Below are 18,568 nucleotides of genomic sequence, written 5' to 3' on the forward strand. Positions count from 1 at the left end.
ATTCTTGCAATTGTTCTCTAATAAGATGACAGCATTGCCATCTACCTTCATCTTCTTTATCAGTTCACCAGGGATGTTTTTATTCATATATAGTTCTTATCAATCCGTTCAAACTTGCAGGTTTCTTGTTATCTTTCATATTTACCATGCACGTTTAGTGCCTTTATTTTCCAAAACGTATTGTACAATTGGCCAGTCGCGTACAAGTCAATCAGAATTAAAGGTCTTTTTTAAATAAATGTCCTCAACATGCGCCACAAATATTCTCCTTCTCTCCGCTTGCCCATAAATACATCTAATTGCCCCACCTCGATCTTAGAGATACCCCCCAAAGACAATTAGGATTGGTTAATTGTCGCTTGCTTAACGTCCAGTGGCATCTGTTTCATGCATATTCAGGAAGGAAGGGAACCATTATCATTTTTTACGATAGGTAGGTTCTGCAAGGTAGACCGGCATGTATGAAGGGCGGGAAATCCGGACGGCCACCGAAAATGAGGATATATTGGATAAGGTACAGAAATTTTGTCGTGCAACAGGCCACCAAAGTACCACTAAAAGAGTTGTTGCAAGAACTCTTATACGTGAATAGAGCATGACACTCCCTTTACACGTGGCATCAGTTTTAACGTTTTCATTTCGACTGGATGAGCTGCATATTTATCCATTCCGCACATCCTTCTTTGGCAAATGCTTACAGTCGGGACAGAAAAGTCCAGATGATCATTTTTGAATTTCAATTACAATAAATTCGAATTCAGAAAGCTTGCGATATTTAAATTACAAGTAGTGCAAAAATTGCGACGTAATATGAACCTAATTAAAACTTGCATTTTCAATAATAGTGATATCATAACTTGTATGCAACATTTCCTTAAATCGTTATGATTAATCTCTCAACAGTCGCAACAATAAATGCTAATCTGCTGATTTCCTAGTATGCATTTTTGAAGACAACTGTCATGCTTATGTGATGTCATCACTTTTTGTTAACTTTGAAAGTACTGCTTATATTATATAATAACTGTTTGTATTCTTATGGTAACAGCAATTTTTCTAAGGAAACTTTTAATTCTACTCGTATGAAGCAGAATTCATTCAAAACCTACTAAAAGACATAAAGAAAAAGCACCTTGCAAAGTTCTTTAATTTTACTTTCAGATATATGATGATGTCCTATCACTGAATAACCCATATTTCAGTCAGTACTTGTATCTCATATATCCCAGTGAACTTGAAATTAAGGATACTACTGATCCAAGAAGGACTGCTTCATACCTTGATCTTTTCAGATGGACGACCTCACACTAAAATCTATGACAAACGGGATGATTTCAACTTCCCAATTATCAATTTCCCATTTCTTTGCAGTAACATACCCTCTGCTCCGTCGTATGGTGTGTACATATCTCAATTGATACGTTATGCTCGTGCATGTTCACACTATACTGACTTCATATACAGGAGTGTGCTCCTTACGCAGAAACTGCTCCAACAGAGTTCTGAGGAGGAAAGATTTAAAATGACACTCCGTAAATTTTATGGACACCATCAAAAATTGGTTGATCTATACGATGTGTCTGTGTCTAAACTAACTAATGACATTTTTACCACGTCTTAGATTGTGGTTTAACATCTATGTCGTCTGTCTGCTAAGTACCGAACGTGACCTATTCCCGAATATGACTGTTATACCGAGAGTGAATCTACATTGCTATACGACGTGTCTCGGTATTTTGTACATCCAACATTCATGTATTTATTTTTGATGTTTTTGGTTTAATAATGTGTTATGTCATATCGTTTGTTGTCCAAATAATTATTAAATTGCCTTTCAATACCATCATTGTCAAATTCCCGAATATGACTGTTATACTGAATGTGAGAATTTGCATTGCTGTGCGGCGTGTCTCGGTGTTTTGTACATCCAACATTAATGGATTTATTTTAATGTTTCTGTTATGGTTTCGGTTGGATAATCTGTTATGTCTTATCGTTTGTAGTCCAAATAATTATAAAATTGCCTTTCCATACCATCATTGTCATGAAAATTGTTTGCACGAATATTGTGAAAATAGTTGTATAAAGTTCGAGACTGCATGTTAGTTACGTAAGCGCGTAACTGTTTTTGATATCCTGTGGTGTTTTTCGTTGATGGAATATGTTCGTTGTTGTTCTGTGGTTTGCATGTTGTGTCGACTATTATATTATTTGTTTGTGCGTTTCTCTGTTATGAGTGTTACTGCGTGTGTATGTGCTGTATTTCTGTCACGTAGTGTTTTAGCGATATTGTTTAACATTGTCATAAAGCGGGAGATTTGGCATGCCATGAAACCAGGTTCAACCCACCATTTTTTCTTAAAATGTCCTGTACCAAGTCAGGAATATGGCAGTTTTTATCAAATAGTTCGTTTCTATGTGTGTTGGCGTTTGTTTCTGTTGCACTTTGGTGTTCCTGTTGTTCCTTTGTTTTCCTCTTGTAGTTGATGTGTTTCCCTCGGTTTTGGTTTGTTACCCGGATTTGTTTTCTCTCAAAAGATTTATGACTTTTGAACACCGGTATACTACTGTTGCCTTTATTTAACCCATAGCGTTCTAGCAGAGAATTACCAATCATTAGAAAGCTCAATTTGGAAGGAGATATATTTTGTCACCAGCTTTCCTGTTGATACTAGAACAGGTTTACAGATTTTCTAAATAAAAGTAATGATGATAATTTCAAATTTTCAAAATGAAACTAAGAAGTATGGTCTCTTGCATTCTTGTTTCAAGAAAATGTAATTTCATTAAATACTATTTAATCCGTCGACAATGTGAATAGACGGACATTTTTAATTGTTGAATGGGCCCAAATTGAGATTTCTTAGAATATTTGTCAGATTAGTATTCAGTATAATTGTAACATTACATATATTGAGCCTTATTCATAAAACCATTCCTTGTATTTCAGAGTTGGTCTGCGAATTACTTTTATGATAATGGGTAAGGTGTACTTGGTATCAACTTCAAATTAACGAAACGTTGGCGTGCCCTTGCCAACAAACGTCTGTCATTTCGTCAAGATTAGGATATGACCAATGAATTCAACGTAAAATTTATATAAATCTACTTGGTAATGTTTTTCTTGCAATACAGCATTTTTTGGATTACTTGCCGCTTTGAATTGAATTTATATCATTCCAAGTACCTTCATGTTTCTTTGTGCTTTTTGCTTCAAGAAAGGTGTAGTTATTTGTCAACAGTTGAAGGCCAATTGTGTCTCGCATGGCTTTAAAAACTAATAGGTCAATCGTTCATTCATGTTTATTTTATGTTATTTGAAGAATTGATTTAGACTTTCAAAAGGTAACGATTCTTCTAACACTATTAAACTACATGTATTTGACATTTAAACTTCAAATATATTGCATCAGTATTATTAATATGAAAACTAATTTCAGTTGACAATGTACTGTATTGGAACCGCTGACATCGCCATCAACCCTTGAAAAGGTATATTTCTCGAATAGGGATACAAACTCAAGATTTTGATATTTGTTCTGAATCGACAGATTTTGAAAAGACACATTAATGATAGAAAGAAAGACATCACGCAAAGGCTGAAACAACTGAAGTTGAAAGGAAGATGACGTTGGAATAAGTTTGCCTGTCAATATTAAACCGTATCTGATATGGAGGGTGTTATTGATTCTCGTTATAGCCACACTTCCGTACAACGGATGGCTATACACACCAGTATGCATATCCATTTCCGTTAGTTCTTTACCAGAAATCGACATAACGTCTTCAGTAGATCTTTTACTGCGGCGATTCCTCCAAGGAGCTGGGTAGGGACATGCTGCTGTTTCATTGATCCAATTCGGATAACCCAAAATTAAATCTAACATATAGAAGAATACAGGTTCAATAGTTTCGTCGAATTTAGTTTCTCCTGGCCCATTTGTGAAGAATACGAAGGCACTATTGAGGTCAGCAAGATATGTTATTTTACAGCTATAACCATACAATGATCCCGAATGATGGAGCACTCTGTGACCTATAATATGAGAATAGTGTGTATTATGTGTATTGATTTTTTTTCCATAAGTGCACTTTGGGATCTTAAATGCTCGTAATAATTGTAAAATAACGATATTGATGAAAATGTCCTCATAATTTCATTGGTTTAAACATATGAATTACGAATATTGTCTACTGATCAAAACATCAATCACGTCCTCATTTTGTCGATAGGTGACTATGTTGAACGCATCTATCCCATCGAACTTCAAATAAAGGATACATCATCAGATACAGTTATGTCTGCCTCATACCTTGACTAACATCTAGAAATTGACAATGAGGGTCGGTTGAGAACAAAACTTTACGACAAAAGAGATGATTTCAGCTTCCGTAATGTGAACTTTTCATGACTAGGTAGCAACATTCCAGCTGTGCCTTCATATGGAGCACATATCTCCCACTTGATACGATATTCCAGGGCTTGCATTTTCTATCCTGATTTCCTTGATAAAGGGTTGCTATTAAATCAAGAGTTTCAAATGTAGAAGATAAAATCATCCCTTCGAAAAAATAATTCCCGAATGTGACCAACCGAATAAGACTTATCACCGGGTTTGTACTTACATGAGCAACACGACGGGTGCCATATGTGGAGCAGGATCTGCTTTACCTTCCAGAGCACCTAAGATCACGACCCGTTTTAGGAAGGATTCTCATTTTGTTGCTCAGTCTTTAGTTTTCTGTGTTGTGTTTTGTATACTGTAGTTTGTCTTTGTGTTATTCGTATTTTGCTATGGCGTTGTTAGTTCACTTTCAATTTTGATTTTAAATATCCCTTTGGTGTCTTTCGCCTCTCTTTTGTTACATTACCAAAAGAGAATTATCACTGGATTTGACTTTTATTCCCTAACATCAACGGTAGCAACTTGGTATCTGCTCTATCTTTTGTCGTTCTTTTACAACATATTTCTGAGATCTATTAACAATCAGTCACAATTAATTACCGAAAAGATTTATATCCATGTGTTTGTCTAGGAACTTTACTACACCTACCTCTGTAATATGACACAAACCATCCATATCCATAGCCTAATGTGTCAAACGCTACTGGGAACTGTGGTAGTTTCAAACTGTATGCGTTAGCCCACATGGTATTTAGAACACTTTTTATATTGAATTGTCCGTTGAAGACGTATTCAGTAATGATTTGTTTTGAACCTTCAGCAATCTTTCCTTGAGATGTGATCAAATTTAACCATTTGGTCATGTCATCAGCTGATGCACAAATACTACCAGACGGTCCAAAAGGGTGCAGTCTGCAAACATTTCAATTGACATTATCCAATTGAGTTTTGTATGTTCATTCCAATTAAAATATTCACATTGTGTACTACGAAAATGAAAGATATATGATGTGTATAAGTGATTATTTCTGACAAATTATAATTTGAACAAACGTACGCGATTTTTTTTTTTTTTGTATTTTGACTGCGAATATATATAAGTGTTTGTACAAATCCCACTTAGTAACAAAATGTGGCTGAAATTCACTTATAGCTTGTACAAAATGTAAAACTTTTATAGTATGAATTTGGTTAAAAACAAAAACATTGAATTGTGTGCATGCAGATTAACACTTCGAAATACTGATTCATTTTAATTGCTTATGTTTCACATTCTTGTGTGTGATTTTTGGATGAAATCACTTTATTGCAAATGCATAACGAAGCCCGAAAAATGAAACACAATAAGATAATAAAACAAGATATGAACGGCTCCATGATTTTCGCTTTGTGCATTTAAGTTGTTTTTTTTTATGTTTAGTAATTTGTTAGTGAATTACTGAATAAGACCAAATCATATATGTAACGTCCATTTAATCAACTATTGTTTCAGTTTTAACTTTGTCAGTAAAATGGTTAAAAAACTCTTGAAATATTCGAAACACAATTTGTTTTCTACAACAAGGCATATACTTGCTTAAGTCGTATTTAGCACAGCTTTTTATTTTTTTGTTTTCAATGCTCTTCAACTTCGTGTTTGATTTGACCTTCAACCTGCTTTATTTAAGCTCCACTGATTGTTTTTTTTTTCTTTTCGCAGTCGTCTCGATGTCACCATAATAGCTGAAAGAACCAATCAAAACGTGCAAAACACAGACGTTCAATTGTGAATTTGGTCTAATTTGCAATGTTCGCTTCTAGCTTACTTTGATGACAGTATTAATATTCATATACCTATAGAGTCGTTCGTCAGATTTGTACAGCTTTCCAGTTTTGTCAACAATGTAGGGAACAGCCAGCGTTTCATTATTTCCATCATCTAATATTACTGTTGACGTCATGTTCAAAGGAACTAGTAATTCTTCCTTCATTAATTGTTCCCAGCTTTTATTAGCTCTCTTCTCAGCTACATGTGCCGCGAGAATGTAAACTATATTATTATAAAAGAAAGAATCCCGAAATTCTTGCAGTTTTGGTAGGTAATTAAGATTCCTGAAATAGAGTAGTTCTTTTATAGTTCATAACTACAAAGATTGTATTAGTGTCTGTTGTAAACTTATAAATATTACTGGGATTTCGGTAATGACATATGTATAACATGTTTTTCTTAAAGTTGATAAGTTGATTTTGGTAATATAACCTTTCATGTGTTAAAATAGTATTAATACATCCTTGGCTTTCAAATTTATGAGATTGAGCTTTCCCGATGAAAGTCAATACAAAGAAGCGCTTCGGACGTACGAAATATAAAGTGTTAATAGTATATTCATATATAAATATACGTATGTTTCACCATGGTATTCTCATTTTGTTTCATTATTGGCAAAGATTAAGAATGAACTATCGTTTAAAATAATTCACTATGAAAGTTCATATCAATATGAACCATCAAAATGTAAAACATAATACAAAACAAATCCGCTGATTGCAATTCATAACTCGCATCAATCCACAAAATCAAATGAATTAACACAGGCAAGTGGCTTGGTCGGTGAACTCGTTTTTCCTATTCAAAATCCCCTCTTTCACAACTAACCCCAATAGTTGACTGGGTTAAAGAAATATGGTCATCTCTATACTTTTCCCGTTCCGACAGTCAAACCCTTTATATGTTAGGCTTCCGTTTGGCTCTGCAGGATGTTTAAATTCGCAATAGTAACGTCCGGTATGAATAGGATCCGATGTCTCGTGTAGAGTAAGGGTCACACTCTCTTCAGGTTAATGGACCCAACAACAAAACTATGTGGGTTTCGAAGTTGTTTTGTGTCAGGGCATATCGATCATACCCTTCAGTGGCAGTTCAGTATCCATCATTTGTCCCATTCCTCTCTCCTTCAGATTCCCCTTTGTGTTACATTGTAATTGTTAATGTGGTCTTGTCATGAATATGCATGAAATAGTTGCCACTGGACATTAAGCAAACTTCAATTAACTGGATCATCAGAGGACGACACTTAACTCTATAACACGAGTATGATAGACAACAATAAAAAACAAGGACCAGCGACACAATAGCCAATTGTCAAAGATAACTTATACTTACTACTATAAGCATGGTCAAAAGTCTTTATAATTTACTGATGTTAAATCATGCCTGCCTACATTCTATTGTTTCTGGTAGTATATTGATACTAATTTTTTTTCAAATGCAGCAAAAAAGACATGTAATCTTTTAACTTTTATGTTAAAACACTTGATACAATACAACTTGAAACAATTGAATTTTCGAAAAAAAATGCAAATATCTATAATACTATTGACGCCTATTTATTTTTTCTACGATGTTTCTTTATAGGTTAAGTGTTACAGTTTTAACACAAATATTTTTTCTTGATATATTATCAACCCATTTTAAAGATTAAAAGAGAGGCGAAAGATACTAAAGGGATATTCAAACTCATAAGTCGAAAACAAACGGACAATGTCATGACAAAAAAGGAAAATGACGAAAAGACGAAAAGACAAACAGTAAACAAAACACAACAAAGAAGACTAAAGACTGAGCAACACGAACCCCACCATAAACCGGGGAGATCTCAGGTGCTCCAAAGGGTTAGCAGATCTTAGCATTAACTCATTATCTAATCATCCATGATGTTACCAAATGTATACCATTTCAATTAAAGAGGGGAATATTTACTTCATCATGTGCTCTCTCGTAAAAGAATCTGAAATCCCGGCTTGTAATAGAAGATCCGCCGATGCCAATCCTGTGCGATGAGACAAAATATCTTCTAGAGTAACTGAGTCTGTAATACAATCATCTATAAATGTATAGTCGGGTCCTAATACGTCTTTTATCTTTGTGGTCCAGCGAAGTCTGAAGGGAAAAAAATAGTGAGCTCATAGTTGTAACTCATTGTATAAGTTTCAATACCTTGTTTAATAAATTGATTGTAGTTGATAATCATCAGCTAGATAGCTTTAAAATTCAAAGGAATTCATTAGTGGAGGGAATACAAATAGCAGTTACTAAAATACTTGAAAAAGAAAACTTAAAATGTCACAGTATGAATCAATTAAAAAAATTGTTGTACCCAGGTATTATGTTAATAAATGGTAAACAGATCCTGCTCCACTATTGGCACCTGACGTTATGCTCATGTAAAAATTAGGTGATTAATCGCCTTTTGCGATGTCACAATCGAGGAAAAGAGGACAGTCTCGAGGGTTGAACAAGTGGTCATATGTGAAACAGATATACAGTAACAGTCAACAAAATCAGTATGATGTCCGTAAGACTTTTACATTTAGAAATATTGGCTGAATGACTTTATTGTTAGCAGCAATCCTCTATCAAGGTAATCATGATCAGAAACGCAAGCCCCTGAATATCGAATCAATTTTGCGAGATATAGATACATGTATATACTAGTATCTGGATGTATATAGTTTGTTTCCATACCTGCGTACCAACATTACAACAGCCCCTGTGTATGCGTGTCTTCTTTTTTATTTTTGTATCCAGGTAATTACCAATATTTGTTGATAAAACCAAAAAGAAGATACGCATATGCAGATGCTGTTGGAATGTTTCTATACAGGTATTGAAAATCAACAATTTCCAAACTGGATATTTTTATCACAGAAGCATGTATAGTAGCTTGCATCAAGTCGTTCAAAATTTTGTAAATGTATTGTATATTAAACAACAATCAATTCGTAAATTGTAAGCAAATGATGATACATTAAAGCCCAACAAAGAGGAAAAAATACATTAATCTATATTTCGAAAGTCGTTGATTTTGATTCTGAATTGTCGGAGTTTTTTTCAGAATGGTACTGATAGAAGCATTTATTAAATTGTACCTGTATTTGCCAGAAGATATCAAACGAGCTAGGAGCATCGCTGTCATCGACTTTGTTACTGAACCCACACAGAAAATGGTCGAACTGGTTGTTTGTGTTTGTTTTTCTATATCAGCTAATCCGTATCCTTTGGAAAAGACTTCATCATCTTTTACAACTGCTAATCCAAGGCCTGCAAAATCAGAATTTCGTTAATTAAAGCCTCCGCCGCTGCGTTTTTAAACCTCATACTAAGCTACTAATTACATGTATATGTTCCAGACCATATGAGTATTTGGACCACACGCGTATATACTCATATGGTCTGACCATACTCGTATGGTCGGATCATATGAGTATATACTCGTTTGGTTATTAACGGGCTGGACCATATGAGTATTTAGACCATTTAGGTATTTTTCGAATAAATTCTAACTTCCTTCGGAGGAACACACCACTCGTTCTCCAAACCAAAATTGGCACAAGTTGACTGACTGAAATCCTTTATCTTTTACATATTGTCTGAATCTTAGTGTATCGCCTTTATCCTATCGAATATTTCGCTAATAAGTGAAACCACAGGTATTTTGGGCCTTTTTTGTGTGTTTTCCCTCGTTGTTTAGATAAGTTTGAAAACATTATTCTAATTTCTACTTATTTCTGCACATAAAAATAGAGGGACAGCATGTATAAACTACGGTTAATGAACGATCGTATGAATATGAGCAACAACACATTTAATAAATAAAACTAATTTGACTGAATATTTAATTTACTAAAAAAAATTAAACCAAAAAAGAGGATCCAATGCCCCAAGTACCTGTCGTAAAACAATCGACTTTTTTTTTAACTGTTCATTTAGATTTTTTGAAGTAATTTTCCAAAGTCGACATACACATGTTGCGTAAGGAAAAATCGATAATGAACATGTAAAATCCTTTTTCTATAATTTTAACTAGTGAGTAAAATTCACTTTTTTTCATTAATCATATAACAATGATTACCATATGATTGAACAAGTTAACATTTCATTTCAAGAAACTCTTTAATTTCATACCTTATACAATTTACAGTAAAATAAGCATTTCAGCGTGCATCATATTATTTACCCGGACCATACGCGTATGGTCGGACCATACGAGTATATACGCAAATGGTCATTACCATACGCGTATGGTCCAAATACTCATATGGTCCGGAACATATATACATCGGACTGATGACCATACGCGTATGGTCGGACCATATGAGTTATATACGCATATGGTCATTACCATACGCGTATGGTCCAAATACTCATATGGTCCGGAACATATATACATCGGTAAACTATGGTTGTCTATACATTAGTAATAGTTTTGCGTGAACCCCCTGAGGGGTTCACGCCTATATATATTGGTAAGTTTTGGTAGCTTCTATGGACCATTCGGATATCTCCGGAAACAAGATTCTCGGAACCTCTCGAACAATTTCGATCATTTACACAGGCAGTTATCTATTTCTTTGGTACGGTCCCTCTATGGATAGGCTACCACGTGACATTGTATATTTCAACAATCAAAGTTCATTTGTGGATCGGACAGTAAAAAAATAAAGACTAGGTTGAAGTCAAAAAATCATTTATATGTTAGAACCTATTTGTCTTTTGACAAAACATAGTTGTTTTTAATAATGCGAATGCGAATGTTTATTAGATATAGAGTGTAATGATAACGCAATTATATAATTCATGCTTTGAGACGGTCCCCGTACGCGTTGTGTGTGTAGTATTTAATACAGCGTGTTGTTGTGCATTGAGGCAATAAACCTGGGAATAGTTTATTAGTATATAATATCCCAGAATAAACTGATTATTTCTGAACGTTTATCACGTGATATTTTGTATTTCAATCATAGCCTGGGAAAATGTCGGAAAGCATGAAGAAAATTAACAAAACGATATTTCTGTTATCAATATTTATCTAAGGTCGGTCAGTGGTCAGAAAGCAAAAAGATAATTAAAAAAAAAGGATTTTTCTGTCAAAAATATGTAATTTCATTAATAGATACTACCAGACCAAGAGAATATTCATCAAAATTTTTAAGTTTAAACTGAGACTAAATTTATCCTTAATAGAATATAATTATATCCGTGTATTATGTCCCGCAGGTTTGAACAGTGAATAAATTTATGACAATTATATGCAACATATGAGCACCAACGAGCAGGGATGCGTATACACATAAGTTAGTATCTAAATTTTAAACGGTAGTGAATGAAAAAAAACTTGCATGGTTTCAATTCTCTAGGATTCTAAATCCTTGCAGCAAACAAAAAACGTAATTAATATTTTTGCAATAATCATAAAAGAAATTTAATTACTATGTTAATTATTTTATACTGTTTTAGTATGGGTTTATATGTCTCTGCTTATATTTAGTATAGCAATATATTCATATAGTGGAAAGTTAGACTTTAAGAAGAGATTGATTTGATAAATAAAATGTCAATCAGTAAATACTTGACGTTTGTGTTTATTGATATTATATTCTGAATTTTCGGAAAAGATTCATTAACAGAAATGTATGTTAATTATTAAATTTCAATTCTTTTTTTTTTTTTTTTTTTTTTCTTTTTTTTTTTGTTTGGCTTGTTTTTAATAGTTCAAGCTTATAGCATCTAAATCTTTGCAATATGGTACAATTTTGAAAATTGTATTCATTGTGTTGACCAGCTATCCTACACTGTCCTATTATAAACTTTGACATTTTCGAAATGCTAAGGATTTTCTCCCCAGGAATAGATTACCTTAGATGTATTCGGCGAAACATTTGTTTCGAAGTTTGGGGTCTTCAATTCCTTTCAACTTTTTAACTTTTTTTTATTCCAGCGTCACTGATGAGTCTTTTGTAGACTGAACTCGCGTCTGGCGTACAACATTTTAATCCTGGTATCTTTTTATATCTACATATCTTTTTCATATAAATTGGTTCTTTTGAGAGTATGTTCAGGTATTCATAAAACTTCTGAAAATAAGATATTCTTCAAAACCAAGTTTTCCTGTAGAATATGTGGATTGATTTAAGTTACTTCAGGAAATCCTTAAAATTTGAGATGTAAATTCAAATAGTAGCTGTATATATATACACTTTTCTATTCACAACTATCCAACATTGCTTCCAATTGACTTGTGCAAGAATCTACACACAATGACATATTTTTAATAAAGGTGTTTTAACATCATCATAATCTTATTCTATTCACAGTCAATTATTTCAAATCAAAAGCAAACAAAATTTCAGCAACATTTTTTTATATTGATCTTGTATCAACTTTTTATCAAAGTTCAATATAGTTATCCTGAAAACTGCAGGGTGGTTAGAATAAATTGTATTATATTATATCTGATCATCACTTCGAAAAAAGTATCTTAAATGAACAAATGCTGATACATGTACCTTCCATGTGAAATTACTCGATTCATCGACATTTGAACGAAATTTCATATTTTAGCTGTTTGATCGCTATGGTAGTGAGTTACGGAAAAAAAGAATTACACATAATAAAAATTCAAATAGATTACACGATAACTTTTTAACATAAGTGCGAATAATACCATAGGTTTATTGAAGACTATTTCATATGAATAAAAGTATATTAATCGTATTCAATTGACATCTTGAGGTCAACATACTTATTGTCTTTAACTTCGACAAGTCGGAGACAAATATAATAGAATTGATAATGGAAACGGGGAATGTGTCAAAGAGACAACAACCCGACCAAAGAGCAGAAAACTTCCCAAAACCACCAATAGGTCTTCAAAGCAGCGAGAAAATCTCGCATTCGGAGGCGGGCTTCAGCTCGCCCCTAAACAATAATGTATACTAGTTCATCGAAATGGACGCCACACTAAACTCCGAAACATATAAATGAACCAAAATTAAAAAAACACACAAGACTAACAAAGGCTACAGGTTCCTGGCTTGGGACAGGCGCAAAAATGCAGCGGGCTTAAACATGGTTTGTGTGATCTCAACCCTTCCCCTATATACCTCTAGCCAATGTGGAATAAATAAACACACAGCAAAAAGCACGGTTAAACTCAGTTCAAAAGAAGTCCGAGTCCGATGTTAGAATAGGTAACAGAAGAAACTAAGCAAAATGACAATGATCAACATAAATTAGCAAAGGACTACTAACAGTTACTGACATGCCAGCTCCAGACCTCAATTAAACTGATCAAAAGATTATGTCTTTATCATATGAACATTATGCTTCCTAGAAAGCCAGTAATGCATCTTACAGAGTAGAACTAAGATTTATCATACTGCAACATTCCTTCAAAAGGACTACATATTGAGATACATGCATAACTAAATATAACTGATCAGGATCTAAGCAGGCACATAAACATATGCCAGAATTAAGCTATTTTTTAGTATTCAGTTCTCTACCTTTAAAAGTGTTCGTCTCAATCAAGAGTTATATAACGTAAATGAAATAGATTCAAAAATTGTGTTTAGTTCTATATAATACCCGGTAATCTATAAAACTTTGCGTCAAATATTATTTTGGCTATTTTAATGCATGTCGGAACAAACAACAACAATAACTCCTATGTTGTTTTTTTTTAATTTTTATACAATTTAGAGAATATCTTTTCCAATTGAGGATTTCAGTGCTTAAGCTGTAAAATTGTTTTCACAATTCTTATTCAATTATTGTTGAATGAGAAGATTTTTAAAAATAATTTGTAGATTTTGATAAATGCAAGTTGGATAAACTTCAATGTCACATAAATAAATCTAAATAAAAATGCTCCTACATGCCAACAAACCGCTTAAACAAATAGCAAGTATCTGGAAAATTTATCAAGTTTTTCGTCTCACTTCCTCTAGGAGTGTTAACAAATATAAAAGAGTCTACCAAAAATAAGCACGATCATTTGCCATAAACAATTAACCCATAACTAATAACGGTTAACAAAAGACACAAAAAAAGATCAAAATAAAAGTTCATCTAAAAACACAGTTGGTAGTAACACACACTAAATTCTATTGTATCAAGTATGCTTGCAGTTTCTGAAGACTGTTTCAAAAGTACTCAATTAGTTTATTTTACTAGCACTTAGTCTATGTCGACACCTCTACCGGTGAACTGCTAGTCCATAGGGTATCATCAGCTCAGTAGTCAGTGCTTCGGTACTAACATAATAAATTGAATTCTCCTTTTTTTTTTAATCCCCGTTCATAAATGTAAATAGTATTTAGAAACTTAGGTTCCAACTTCCTCCGACAAATTTGATCTTAGACGTATCTGGCTACTAGTAGTATTCTTTTTAAATAATTTTTTATTTCATATAGCTCATCACTTTTTCCAGTACCTTTACATCCTTGACTTTCCATTGTTTGACTTTCGGCGTTCCTGATGAAGGTAAAACAAGAAAAGCGCTTCGAACGCACATTATTTATAAACAGTTATTTCTCTCGATATAGAATCATGCTTGCTAACGCTTTTATCGAGTTTTACGTGTGTTTAAAGATATGTTACAAATGTATAGGTATCTTCCGATACTTATTTTTCGTGTACATAAACAACAACAGAATAAGTATCTTTTAATCGCAGCAGTTCAAACTTACCGCTCATCTAATATCTAGTAGCGTTTCTGGCTTTGAATGTTGTTGATAAAGGTTAATTAAACAATGTGCTTCTAGAATCCTTCTAGAGCCACAAATTCAGAAGTTTTATTTTGATTATCCACATTGCATCCTATATCAATCATAAATTCTAGAAATAAAATACTAGTAACCAGTATTCATCGTTATTGTAAATATTTATTTTTCATCAACCGCGAGTTCTTTCAAAGGGATAAATAAACTAACAATTGTTCTACTGTGGTATTCGCGGAATAATAATAAATGTATTCATATATTGTCAGCTGTTTAATTCTTCGTATTAAAACAGAACGTACGTGTATACCGGATATTTGTGATAAAATTAGATATTTTAGATGTAATCTGATTATTTCAAATCAAAATGCATTATAGTTATGTTATTGATACCCCGTAAGGAGTGTCAATCACATTTGTACCAAACTAAATTAAATTGATTGCCTTGGTTTTGCGTTCTGAAACATAATTATGTCGTTTTTGGTATTTGTATCTTTTTAGTACTTTTGATATGGATTTCAAAAAATCTTATTCGTTCTCCAAAATTGTTTTAAAAAATACTACTAAATTTAGTAGAGAAATGGCCTTTGTGTTCAATTTTTTTTTCCAACAAGTAAAAACAGGTTGTGCGCTAAATATTGTTATGTGTTCTAAAACGTGACTATTTCCATCGAAGTCCTGTAAGAATAAACAAGAACAGTAGCTGTTTTATTCTTCGGGAGCTCTCGAGGTCATCGAAAGTTAATATTTGTATTTATATTTAAAAAGGGAATTAAATAAAAAAACTGAATTGATTACATTTATATGACATTGGTTTCATTTAATTGAATGAACACTTCAAGGAAGGCAAAACACATATGCATACTACTTATCTATCTTAAATGTAAACTCTCACTGATTACAAAGAAATTATCAATCTCAAGAATAATCTACAAAGAAAATATGGCTGCTATAATTATGACTGACTATTATCATCATAGACCACATCACTGCTTGATCTAGGGAGGAGAGAATCACTCGGAAAAGATTTTGGATGAGAAAAACAAATTATAAGCCAGCTCCCTTTTTCTAAAAGCAAATATAAAAGAACCACCAAATTGAATAGTAAAGTTCAGACAGAAATGTTTATATTATGAAAATAAACCGTTCACTGCCGAAGGATAAAATACTCCTACAACACACGGATGAATATTTATAAGTGATAGTTATCTTTATTTTGATTTTTTGATAAATGAGAATATGCACTTTACAGATTTAAATGATATAGATAAAATTACATATATACTCAACCCAAGATTACACATTAGGGTAAATAAGCTCGAATCCTTTTTTAAACAGTCTATAGAACTGAGGACAGGGGACTCTTGAAATAATTACTTTCATTATGTATATTAATGATCTTGTTGATATTGTTTATTTTTATTTTGATATGTTGTGTCACATGATATAAATGTATGGTGTAATGGCAATAAAGATTTGAATTGAATTGAATTGTTATAAAAGTTTATTTACTGCTAACAACTTGTGTTTTCGTGGTATACTTTTTGAATGTGCTGAACACGAAGATGCCATATAAACTAACGAACATTCAACATTTTTATGTCATAAAACTGAGTATAATTCTTAAGTATGTTATTTTTTCATATATATATCTTTCGTAAATTTGTATACTTATTCTACTTTTAAGTATCCAAGCAGTTATTGGTACTAGAAGCAATATTATAGAAAATGATGCATTCTGAGTTGTGTCGGTGTTAGTTAAGTTCAACATGTCAAATTAATTCACATTCAATATTGGAAACATTCGGTTGATTGAACGAGGTGGTTTTTTTTCTTGTTCTTTATCTTGTTTTTTTTAGTTCTTGTTCTTGTTCTTTTTTCTTTTTATATTTTATAATTCTCTTAATCTAGTGTTATAATAAAACCTTACCAGGAATATCTTTACATCCAATGAGATTATTGATATAACTGTCCAACGCCGATTCTTCATTCGAAGAAAACACTGCTGAACTAACCAAGACAGAAAACTCCAGGAACGCTAGCAAACGTAATATAGAATCCAGAGACATTACTAACAAAATGAAATAAGTCACGAAAATTCAAAAAATAATGGATGATTTTGTACTAAAACAATCGCTTATTGATAGGAGAACAAGCAGATGAATTAAGTAGTGTCTGGAAGGCACGCGTACGTCGTACTATCAGACCTGTTCATCTAAATTTGAAAACCATATCAAACAGATATCAGATACAATCATAAGAAAGTGTAGTTTTATTCACATGTTTATGTTAGTATAATAAGTTTATAGTTTCTGTCTGAACGTTTATTTTTATACCATTTTGTCAATGAAGAATCTATTCTTGTACCTTCTTGCAAAGAAAAAAATCATCGTAAAATCTTTATTGCAATTATACATAACCATGGGGTAGTAAACAAGTAGCCAGGCTTAAGTCTATTAAGAGGAAATAAACCAAATATCTTGAGAGAGTTGCATTGTTGGTTATTAAATGATATATGCTATTAACTTTAATGAAATATTAGGAGGACATGTCCTCAAGCACTGAGCTTTGAATGCAATGTTTTTTTTTTTTTTTTTTTACATCTATAAAATTGATGTTTGATGTGTTGCATGTAATGAATGTTACAGAAAAAAAACTTGAACCTGATTGATTTGTTTTTTTTCTTTTTAACATATGCTTTATGAAATAACAATTCATTTAAGAGCATTTAAAACTAAATCTATTTTCAGGAACATTTAAGGTCTGTATAGGATGAAGCTCAATGTTTATTGACATGGCCTCTGAAATGCTGATATCATTCTGAAGCATAACTTCACATTTGTTTATTATATTCAATGCAAAGAAAAAATTTTAATATTTAATTCAAAATAAGAGCGAGTAGATTGTTTTAAAAGTCGGTTAATCATTCCCCTAATTATGAACATGCCTCTCATATATATATATATTATGTATTTTGATTAAATCACGGCAAATGAAGGAATAAATGTCTAGGAAGACCAACATTAGAAATACAAAGTAAATGCACAAAGAACCATTCATTTGGATATGAAAGTTGTCCTGAAATGCATAAACTATTTGCAATTGAATGTTGAACAAGCAAGCAACGATCAATCATCAATGAATTCTGTTACCTATTCTAACATCGGACTCGGACTTCTTTTAAACTGAGTTTTACTGTGCGTATTGCTGTGTGTTTGTTTATTCTTCATTGGCTAGAGGTATAGGGGAGGGTTGAGATCTCACAAAACATGTTTAACCCCGCCGCGTTTTTGCGCCTGTCCCAAGTCAGGAACCTCTGGCCTTTGTTAGTCTTGTATGTTTTTTTTAATTTTGGTTCATTTATATGTTTCGGAGTTTAGTGGGACGTCCATTTTCGCTGAACTAGCATACATTATTGTTTAGGGGCCAGCTGAAGCACGCCTCCAGATGCGGGATTTTCTCGCTGTGTTGAAGACCCATTGGTGGCCTTGGGCTGTTTTCTGCTCTTTGGTCGGGTTGTTGTCTCTTTGACACATTCCCCGTTTCCATTCTCAATTTTGATTTGTTATAGTTCAATATCGAATATACAATCAGAAAGTTTATAATAAAAAAGTCAATTAACT

General features: G+C 32.8%; 1 protein-coding gene across 1 annotated transcript; it reads right to left on the reverse strand.

Moving 5' to 3' along the window:
• Positions 1-3,308: 3,308 nt before the first annotated feature.
• Positions 3,309-17,061, reverse strand: LOC127733463 (uncharacterized). The gene is made up of 6 exons (XM_052242819.1): positions 16,876-17,061; positions 9,315-9,486; positions 8,146-8,325; positions 6,240-6,497; positions 5,006-5,318; positions 3,309-4,157 (listed from the first exon to the last, which is right to left on the reverse strand). Exons 1-6 carry the CDS (start codon positions 17,012-17,014, stop codon positions 3,396-3,398), a joined length of 1,824 nt encoding a protein of 607 aa, XP_052098779.1. The 5' UTR covers positions 17,015-17,061; the 3' UTR covers positions 3,309-3,395.
• Positions 17,062-18,568: the final 1,507 nt, after the last annotated feature.

This window comes from Mytilus californianus, unplaced genomic scaffold, assembly GCF_021869535.1.
Source record: "Mytilus californianus isolate M0D057914Y unplaced genomic scaffold, xbMytCali1.0.p SCAF_3, whole genome shotgun sequence".
Lineage (NCBI taxonomy): Eukaryota > Metazoa > Mollusca > Bivalvia > Mytilida > Mytilidae > Mytilus > Mytilus californianus.